At 43.4% G+C, this 11,049-nt stretch overlaps 2 protein-coding genes across 6 annotated transcripts in view; one reads left to right on the forward strand and one right to left on the reverse strand.

The window, feature by feature from the left end:
• dab2ipa (DAB2 interacting protein a) overlaps positions 1-864 on the forward strand; it is a 121,022-nt gene extending 120,158 nt beyond the window's left edge. For 4 of the 5 annotated variants that reach the window (XM_031570125.2, XM_031570127.2, XM_031570129.2 and 1 more), the window contains one exon: positions 225-441. In XM_031570125.2, coding sequence (XP_031425985.1) covers positions 225-392 — 168 coding nt within the window. In that variant the 3' untranslated portion in view covers positions 393-441. Of the gene's footprint in view, positions 1-224; positions 442-623 lie in introns of those variants that run through there. The other variant, XM_031570126.2, reaches the window with a different exon arrangement.
• Positions 865-8,453: 7,589 nt separating this feature from the next.
• endog (endonuclease G) lies at positions 8,454-9,790 on the reverse strand. The gene is made up of 3 exons (XM_012816646.3): positions 9,118-9,790; positions 8,857-8,966; positions 8,454-8,752 (listed from the first exon to the last, which is right to left on the reverse strand). The coding sequence occupies exons 1-3, from the start codon at positions 9,658-9,660 to the stop codon at positions 8,470-8,472; spliced, it is 936 nt and encodes a 311-aa protein (XP_012672100.2). The 5' UTR covers positions 9,661-9,790; the 3' UTR covers positions 8,454-8,469.
• Positions 9,791-11,049: the final 1,259 nt, after the last annotated feature.

The following is an 11,049-nucleotide window of genomic DNA, read 5'->3' on the forward strand; positions in this document are numbered from 1 at the left end:
ACTGCAGCCATTTCCTAAATGACAGTAGGGCCCTCTGGTGGTCATGTCAAAAACAACATCAGGGCGACAACACCAGCCTGTAAATAGTCTGTAAATAGTCTGTTGAGTTCACTGTACCGGTGAAGAGTGGCATACATTTAAAATCTTTTAAAATGTAAAATATTCTCTCAAATTCTGTTTCTTTCTCTCATTCTTTCTCTCTCGCTCTCCACCTCCGTCTGCAGGAGAAGAGAATAGCGTCTCTGGATGCGGCTAACGCTCGGCTCATGAGCGCCCTCACGCAGCTGAAGGAGCGCTACAGCATGCAGACACGCAACGGCATCAGCCCAACCAACCCCTCCAAACTACAGATCACAGAGAACGGAGAGTTCAGAAACAGCTCCAACTGCTAGCCTGCACACACACACACACACACACACACACACACACGCACACACACACACAGCAGCAACAGTCTAACAAATCCTACTATATTACAGATGAGAAACTACTGGAATTCCTAGCACATACACAGAAATCCACACACTCCCACATACCAGGTCACACAGACTGCAGAAACTGTTAGCACACACATATACACATAAAACACATACACACACATACACACACACCACACACACACACACACACACACATTATACATAAAATACCACCAGTCCAACCAACCCTACAAAGCTGAATATCAATGAGATTAGAACATTTTGAAATAGCATTAACTAATAGCAAACACACACACACACACACACACACACACACACACACTCAGCGTATGCACAAATTCACACCCATACACACGCCACACCAATGCACACGTGATCATAAACACATTGGCAGACAGCATCTGACAGACACCAAGGACCGGCCCCAGGCTCCAGGCCCCAGGCTCCAGGCCCAAGGCTCCAGGCCCAAGGCTCCAGGCCCCAGGCTCCACGCTCCAGGCTGAGGCAGTGCTCTCACTGAGAATCAGAAAGAAAACAAAAAAAACCTTTAAAACCTTCATGGAAAGAAGCAGTGGAGTCCTATGGGGAATCCAGCACTCACACTCACACACACACACACACACACACACACACACACACACACACACACACACACACACACAGAGAGAAGAGTGTGTGCGAGGCCTGGAGAGACCTGGTGCGTTGACTGAAATCGCAGTGGCTGAATCTCACATGCGCCCACATGCCCAGACACCCCTGCACATGCACCCCAACAGCCCACAAACTACAGGCCATGCGCCCCTGCTCCCCGATCACTCTCCCCGATCACTCCCCCTGCTCCCCGATCACTCCCCCTACTCCACGATCACTCCCCCTGCTCCCCGATCACTCCCCCTACTCCCCGATCACCCCCCTGCTCGGTTCTTTCTCCGCCCGTCGCTATAGACTTTAACGGGACGTTCTTTAGCAAATGCCTCAAACCATCTCCTGCTGGACGTGCCCAGTGTGTCCTGTGAACCGACGCCTGACTGCGGACTCACACAGATCCTTCTCTCCGTGTATTACTCCATGTTCAGAGCATTGTTTGTTTGTTTGTTTGTTTGTTTGTTTGTTTAAGCATCCTGTGTCGTTTTAGAGCTCCGCGCTCCCTTGTTCACTCTCATCATTTCAGCTTTGACGTTTTTGTTTACAGCATGTTGCAAATGAAATGTATTGTTATGAAAACCATAAAAGTAGTCAAGTTGCATTTTAGATGTTTAATTGCACTTCATATAACATTGCAGGCTTTATTTCAGTGCTTCCCTCCTCTCCTCTCCAGTGCTCTCGGGCTCTGGCTCAGATCTGGTCTAGGGTCCACTTCTGTCTGTCGGGGTCCAACCATCGTCCCCATATTGTTTCTTGGATATGCATTGGTAGAGTTTGATGCATTTGTTCTTACCTCAAAAGTACTCTTGTTTTTCATTGCGTTCAGCTCACCAGGGCTTTAACAGCACAAGACGTTTGCTTTTTAATGAAGTGCTTGTGGTAAGGAAAAACAATAATAATAATAACAACAAAAAAACGTTACACTATATTATTTGTTGCATACTTTCTTATGTGCATAAATATCAGTGTATGTAGAGGCTCCGAGCCTTTGAGATGTATATAGAATATTACAGATATTTAGCGTTTGGTTTTGTTGATTTTTCAGTTTCATTATTCAACTTTTAAAGAAAGAGGATATTTTGTACAGTGGGTGTAACCTGTGTTGAGTTTCGTTTGCGCCTGTATTAGAGGAGGGAGTCCCCAAGATAGTAGCGGACTCTGGTGTGGCTCTGGCTCTGGCTCCAACCGGGCCTCGGTGGGGGGTCAGAACCGGGCCGATCTGTGCCAGAGGTGCTCGCTGTGTAGGCAATAAGCTCCAGGTGTACGTTGTGGTGCGGCTTCTTTAGATGCATCAAGGTCTATGGTATCTCTGGTATCTATGGTATCTATGGTATCTATGGTGTCTATGGTACAGCTGTCAGTAGATCCCCTCTGCTGATCATACACCTCCCCGCTAGGAGCAGTATCTATGGTATCTATGGTATCTATGGTATCTCTGGTATCTATGGTACGGCTGTGAGTAGATCCCCTCTGCTGATCGTACACCTTCCCCGCTAGGAGCAGCAGTAGTGCAGGTGCTGTGCTGTGTGGCCGCCGTCAGGATCTCCATCTCAACAACATCAGCACATATCTGCAGTCACAGTGTTGAGTTTAGATTGTGTGTGTGTGAGTGTGTGTGTGTGTGTGTGTGTGTGTGTGTGTGTGTGTGAGTGTCTCTGTGTGTGTGTGTGTGTGTGTGTGTGTGTGTGTGTGTGTGTGTGTGTGTGTGAGAGTGTGTGTGTGTCTCTGTGTGTGTGTGTGTGAGAGAAAGTCATTATGTCATTATTCCATTATCCCTATTTAAAGCTTGTTTTCTTGCTTTTTTTACAATGCATTTTTCCAACTTGGCATTTGTACAGAATTATTTATACTTTGCTTTTAAATTGTGGAAATCGGTTACAGTTATTTATTTAACGTTATGTTTCTGTTTTGTCCCAATGCTTTAAAAAAAAAAAAAAGAAGAAGAAATGTGTTAAATAGAAAGCATTGGCTGCACAAGGAATCCACACTGATTTCCTGCTGCAGCAGAGAGAGAGAGAGTGGGTTTACACAAACACATCTAATCATCTAACCGCTCGTTCAGTCCCAAACCACTAACTTATCAGCAGGTTCTGTTATTGTTCATTATGTTTTACCAAACTTCAATGGATTTGTCCATGAGGATATATATATATTTTTTTTTTGTACATAATTCTTATCTCCGCCATATGAATCTCTTTGAACGGCAATAGCACTGCATATACATAAGACTTCATGACTTTGGAGCTGAGGGTTTCATATTCGCCCCGCGGCTTTACCGGAAACCCTCTTTGTTCTTTGACATGCATGGATGTGGAAGAAGATAAATGCTTTTAACATTTTGTACCATCCCATACGAAGCCTTTTTGTATGTGTGTCTCAAAAGTAACATTTGCAGGATTGCTTTGTGTAAATACATCAGAACTTAAAAGAAAAACAAAAAAAAACAAAAAACACTATATGAAGAGTTGTTTGTGTTTAAGAAAAAAAAATGTGTCTGTGCAATTCATGTACAATTGCAGCTAGAACTATTAAAGTTTTATTTAGCTATTTTAATATTCTACTTCTTGGCTCATTTATTTCCCTTCCCACAATTTGTGCCTGTGTTAAAAGCTCTCTGCATCTGTCACGTGGTAGTAGGCTTCAGCTTGTGCCTGTGTTAAAAGCTCTCTGCATCTGTCACGTGGTAGTAGGCTTCAGCTTGTGCCTGTGTTAAAAGCTCTCTGCGTCTGTCACGTGGTAGTAGGCGCTTGGCTAACTGGCAGATTTGCCAACCTAACCTGATTTGCATACTCCCTTAAGACTCTTCAAACGATCTTGCCTGGATTGAAATCTAGTTAGTCGGGTTAGTGGCCTGTAATCAGGTTAATTGTATGTGTTTAGCCTGAAAGGTAAATGAGTCTGGTCGACCACAAGGCTGCTCCGGTCATCTACGCACAGACATGGCAGACGTGACGGAGCTGGAACCACAAACATGTGACGCTCAGGCAGTGAGGTCGCAGCCAAAGCAACACCGCACACAGGGGTTGTGTTACAGACATCATGTGATTGCTGTGTGTGTGTGTGTGTGTGTGTGTGTGTGTGTGTGTGTGTGTGTGTGTGTGTGTGTGTGTGTGTGTGTGTGTGTGTGTGTGTGTGTGTGTGTGTGTGTGTGTGTGTGTGTGGGTGGGTGGGTGGGTGGGTGGGTGGGTGGGTGGGTGTGAGAGAGAGAGCGAAAGCGTGGCAGAGACTGATTTCAGGTGAAAAAAATGAATGGTTCCAAAGTAAAGAAGGTAGAATAAACATGCCCAGTAAAATAAATAAATGTGTGTCTCATTCTACCATAGGCTTAATGAATGTTTGATTGGAATAATAATAATAATAATAATTCATTTTATTTGTAACACACTCTTCATTGAGAAGAATCTCAGAGTGCCAACATAGTAGAAACTAACTATAATAATACATTAAAATAAATTAAGACTAGTTAACATAAGCATAATAGAAAACTTAGTGACAGTGATTTATCACAAGGCCAGAAATGCCTTCCTGAATAAAAATGTTTTTAGTCCAGCTTTAAAGGAGTCCAGCGTCTGCGTTGCCCTTAGGTGGTCAGGGAGGCTGTTCCATAAGCGTGATTGTAGGGTTAATAAAAGCTTATTGACCTTAATTGCCTTCAAGTCATATACCCTAATATGGCTTAATACAACGCCATGTGATGACTGTAATATTAGCTTCAACATTCATATACACATGCAAATCTTTAAACGCATCTAACATCTTTATTGAAACTGCAAATCGTACATTCTTTTTCAGCCTTTCACACCAAGTGGTGCATTTAGTACATTTACTGTTGCTAAGTGCTAATAAGTTATTAGAAGCATAAATGGGTAAGTGCTAATCATACATCTGAATGAAGCGCCGGTGAAATACTCCAAAGATTAGGGGAAGTTGTAGTGCTTAGCCACACCTTGGGAAAGGCCTTTCTTACTCTCCAAGCCAGTTTGAAAATATAAAAAAAAATTTCCTCTGTGTCTTATAAGATAGTGGGTAGCCTCGGTGACCTCTACACGCAACCCATTAGATGGTTAGATAAGGTATCAGGAGGTGCCATATTCTGATCCGCTGTGCTCCTGGATGGCGGGATCAGGAGGTGCCATATTCTGAGCCGCTGTGCTCCTGGATGGCGGGATCAGGAGGCGCCATATTCTGAACCGGCCGGCAGCAGCTCCTCCCGGATGGACGGCAGGTAGATGAACTTCTGGTAGCCCTGGTATGAAGCCTGTGGGAACTCGACCAGCTCCACCGTCCTCCGGCGGCGAGGCTTCAGGCTCAGGTTGCACACGTCATCCAGCGGGGTGCACATCACGCACCCCATGGCTGCCCGCTGGAACCCAAACTCTGCCCACTCCTGCGGTCACGGCACGGCTCAGCTCCTACGGGCGAGCTCAGGCTTACGCCCACGCCAGTCCTGATCGGAGTACGTGGAGGTGAGGTTGACCGCAGATATATTGGGCCCATCAGCTGGCCCCTGAAGATAGATATGTGTGTGTGAACCACCTGCAGAGTACATCAAACAAAGAGTGTCCATTCATAGAGTGCCCTCACTGTAGTCCTGGGAATAATCAATAAGGCCAACATCAAATGCTAATGATAAACAATAGTTATTATTTTCTAAAAATACTCCAAATGTGTTTCATTTAACTCCCGGGGACAAAGGCCTGTTAGACTTTTTTAGGAAGCCTGACATGCCTTGATGTTTTTGTCTATTTCCTCTAACTAAAAACATTGATGCACGTGTGGCATAGAAGATTAAAGGTTTCTGGGGGTGTTCTTTTTATGACTCTAGGACAAAACCTCACAGAGCTTTAAAGGCATATCGACAACAAGAACAAACATTTACATATCCCTCCACAGGGATATTGTCCCCAGATGGTTTATTTACTGATTTTTTTGTTACATTTACTGCTTTGGTGGGTTACACTATTAAGAGTGGAGGAGTTTCACAGTGCAGTCACTCAGCGGTGAATACTAGTCTACAGGCAAGTTGGCCATGTCCACATTGTCCACATTGTACTGAGATCTCAGACCTGTAGTTACATGTCACCCACCATGGAGACATACAGTAGTACTGCATTAGTTAATGTAACATCTAAAAGTGACCTTAAAACCTCTCAGCATCTCCATGCCTAAGCTGCCACTTGGTGCAGGGGACATACGAAGACATATCAACAGCACGTCCATGGCTGGCTGCACGTTGTCCTGCCACTAGCTGTGTGTCTTTAGACACTTTCACAAGCATAGTTCAAAACAGCTGCACAAGTTGATGTCTCCACCAATTAAGACCGCCTACAGCAGGTGGAAGATCAGACAGTGTCTGCGCATTGCTTTGTCAGGTAAAGGAGAAAACAAGCCTACCTTGAGTGTGCTTCTTCCTCAGGACCGTCTCTTGACTGTGTGTGTGTGTGTGTGCATTTGGGGGGAAGCCAGTGCTGAGAGGCAGTTTGTTTTTGAATGTGGGTCTTGTGTTCCTGGACTGGCTGTCCTCCCTAATTATCTATTTAGAATTAGGATTTATCCTCGTGATTCCCTGGACTAATCAGCCCCCACTCAATAAGCACTCAATACCGTTTACATTCCTGGAAGAGGCCAGCATTTAGCGTCACACAGTACAGTATATCTGCATGTCCAAGCCAGACAGTGGACTCGGACACAGCTTTGGCCCAAATATGACCTGCAGCCATGCCAAACCTGGACTATACACATTTCCAGAGTCAGTGTCCGACATCAGGGGCAGACTAATACTGATCGGGGGGGGGGGGGGGGATCTATACAATATATATAATTAATATATATATATATATAATATATATAAGGCCTCCGGCCTCATGGCTACGACCGAACACCACCCGTGGGAATATCCCTTACCTACCCCACTCGCACTCGTACTATATTTCTTAAGTAAATGGTAAACATTTCTTCTTAATAGAAGATCCCTATGGCTTCATTCTCCAAAGCCACAGGGTTCTTCTTTTAGGAGTTAGTCACTAACCCACACATTTGGAATAATTAGATTCATTTCAGCATAGATGTGTTAAATTAGATAAATAATCATGAGATTCCATATATCTAACACCAATGACCTCTTAGTACTGGTCAAAGGACATATATCTAATACCAATGGCCTCTTAGTACTGGTCAAAGGAAATATCTGAGGTCTTGACATTGTATGTTCTGACCCAAACCACAGTTGCTTGAGAGGGTGGAAACATTAATGAATATCATCAGTCACAGACATGAAACACTATTATCGTAACATTTTCTTTCCTCCATGTTAAGAGGATTATTTATTTGTGCGTAGCTTTCAACAGTGTTTTCACACACACACACACAAATGCAACCATAACACATAAACAAGTAACAAGTAAAACACCGCAAAGTCAAACTTCCATCTTCTCGTAGTGTCCCTTTTCTTTCTTTTCAGATGGTCACTATCCTATCTAGAATAGAGAACCATTTTGTGCAGAATTCATACATACATATCATTTATGACTACTTAAGAGTGACAAATGAATCATATGGGCTATTCTGAATAACACTTGCACAGCGATGATTTGATTTCCACAGCTGATACTGATCCTGAGATTATTATTTTTATCATTCATTCAGCACTGAATGGTACATTATAACAACATTATTCTGATGATTTATAACAGCAAAATCTTTGGACTCTGTGTTCACATGTTTTCAGGGTGCAGAAAGCGTTTCAGTGATTGTTACTACAGTTGAAATAAGAGTTGCAGTGAGAGCTGACCAGTGAACGTTACTACAGTTGAAATAAGAGTTCCAGTGAGAGCTGACCAGTGAACGTTACTACAGTTGAAATAAGAGTTCCAGTGAGAGCTGACCAGTGAACGTTACTACAGTTGAAATAAGAGTTCCAGTGAGAGCTAACCAGTGAACGTTACTACAGTTGAAATAAGAGTTCCAGTGAGAGCTGACCAGTGAACGTTACTACAGTTGAAATAAGAGTTGCAGTGAGTGCTGACCAGTGAACGTTACTACAGTTGAAATAAGAGTTGCAGTTACAGCTGACCAGTGAACGTTACTACAGTTGAAATAAGAGTTGCAGTGAGTGCTGACCAGTGAATGTTACTACAGTTGAAATAAGAGTTTGCCATCACAGATTCAACGTCCATGAGACTGATAAATATAGGTACACACAATGGTAGCTAACAGAACCCCAACGATCAGATATCACCATTCCTCCTTGTACAAATGCTTTGTCTCTTTGACTGACACATGCTTGCTGAAGTGCAGCATGTAGCCAGTTGTGCACTCTTGATCAGAGCTGTCAAGTCACTCAGCCTCAGACCAGGCTCCAGGCTCCGGGCTCCGGGCTCCAGGCTCATGAGTGGCCCATGGTGATGGCCTGCAGGGCGCTGGTCCTCTTCATGATGTTGGCCACGAACAGCAGCCCTGATGCCCTCTCGATGCTCTCTATGGGCACCAGGAAGCGCTCCAGCGGGATCTTCTCGTCCACGGGCATGTTGGGCATGACGTAGGAGCGCAGCTCCACCTCCCCTCGCTGCTTCTCCAGGATCAGCACCTTGAAGAAGTGCGTCGGCACGGCAACGTGATTCTTGCCCACCACCTGGTACTTCACGTACAGCTTACCGTCTGGTTCTTGCCTGGATGTGAAAAGAGATTGTGATTGCATATATGCCTTATGTTTTATGTCAACATTAAAGGTCCAATGATCGCTAACACACTTTGCTATTTTTCCCAGTATTACCTCGGCAGGTAGAGTGGTCCAGTGCACACAAACACATTCAGGTAATGCTTTGTGAGTGAGCGGCAGTATTGCTCCAGGTTATTCCATGCATTCCGATTCATATGGGGATCCTAGTTAAAAGAAGAAAAAAAATATTGGTACCCGTGGGTATATATTATTATGGCAGTTTAAACATCTAACAGACTATGTTTACACAAATGAATTAAGATGTTAATCACGTATCTTTCCACCTCTGATGGTGATTTTCTCCTGTAAACTCACCTGCGGTGACACATTGCTGAGGTAGAACGTGTCGTCCATTGCCTTCTGACTCCATTTGTGATTGGCAGCCGCGGCTAGATGCCCTCTGTCAAATCCGGTTCCTCTGTAATCTGCATTAGTCGCCCTATGGTACATATGCACCGAATCATCATCTTTGAACTCGCAATTTTTCCGGTCTGAGGACCCCGTGAGTGTTTCGGGGTTCAGTTGCTCTATGACCCACGCGGCAGTCCTATTCCTGGGGTCATAAGATGTCACGTAAGACTCTCTGGTTTTAATGTTTGCCAGAGATGGGAACCCGTACTTCATGGCTGCAGTAGATTTGGAGACCCCAGCCTGACCTGGCTGATACGGTATCAAATTGGAAGCAGCATCAACGCTGGGGATAGGTATGACAGGGACCCGCTCGAGAAGTCCTCGGTGTGATTTAAGTCCCCGGCTCTCATCGTTAGTATTAAATCCTACCAAGGCAGCACCTACACCGACGCCAACCACCAAAGATGCCCCAGACACAAATAACTTAGAGGAAAACATACGCTGCATTTTGTTACAATAATTTACGTTAATATATTTAAAAAACAGAATGCACTCAGTCCTGTCAGTCCATGACCCTGAGCTCACATAATCGACACATGCCGTTGAGTCTGTTGTTGTCGCAGAGTGATGACGTACTCTACTTCTTCGCCAACATGGTGCTTGTTTAAGATTAGTTTCTTTATTCTTGTTCTGTATTGTGAAGTAGTGCACAACCTTTTCAACATTATTTTACTTCGCGATAATCTGTCTAAAAAGTTTTGTTAATATTATTATTATTGTAAAATTTCACAGTTTTCTTAAAATTCCATGGATGCTGGGTGTGCCAAAAGTGAGTAGGCCTATTAACACATCTGGTCCAGATCCAGCCGAGAATCACCTGAACAATGTGTAAAATTATAAAACAACCTATCTAACGCATTCACCTGAATCCTATTGTGTTACATTATAAATCCACCTATCCAACGCATTCGCTCAGTAGACTTAGCTATCTGAAGTTGATTTAATTACAACAGAGGATGATAGTAGGGTGTTGGGGTCAAATCAGTTCGTACGATTGAACGTCTGAAGTTGTTCATTCATACTACTGAACATTATAAATGCATGTTCCTGAGCATATCTATTCTATCACAAGAAACTCCTTTGAATGGTTGGAAAAGACGCCTCAGTGTAATACACTCGCTACTCGATATTCAAAATATTTTGGAGGAAGACATCGTTTCTATGTTTAAAATAAATTCCTCCAACCTTGTGTTTGGGACACTGCTCCCTCCCCAAGGTGCTTTTAGAAAATACAATTTAAAGAGAAATACAAATCTTTGCTTTTCCCTAAACATTGGTGTGTGACTTGATTCAGTGCCCAGGCAAATTTGTCCAAATTAGGTAACCTACAGGGGGCAGCAATTAGGCTTGTTTATAGCCCCTTTACAACTGTACCATATCTTTTTTATATATATAGTCGTTTTTCATCACTCATGTTTTCCCCATTGAAATACATGGTCGAATGCTCGCTTATTGTGACGTTACTCACTCTGCCAGACCAGAGCCATCTAGAACAAAGATTTTAGAAGCGCTCCAAAATCTTTGCTTTAAAACAAGCCATTCTTTAACCGTCTATAATATGCATATTTCACCCAGTGTCAGCCTTACGTTTTATAAATCTGTCTGTTTTATCAAACTATTATTATCAAAGATTTTAGAGCGCAGAGCTCTACAAAATGTTCGTTTGTGTACCAGCCACATATATAACACATATTAAAGCACTTTGAGCTGCATTCTTTTGCATGAAAGGTGCTATATAAATAAAGTTTTATTATTATTATTATTATAACATATATTATCTATATTTCACCCGATTTCAGCGTTATGTTTAGACCACATATCTGGCTGGTCTTCCCT

The sequence above is a fragment of the Clupea harengus genome, chromosome 7 (assembly GCF_900700415.2).
Source record: "Clupea harengus chromosome 7, Ch_v2.0.2, whole genome shotgun sequence".
Lineage (NCBI taxonomy): Eukaryota > Metazoa > Chordata > Actinopteri > Clupeiformes > Clupeidae > Clupea > Clupea harengus.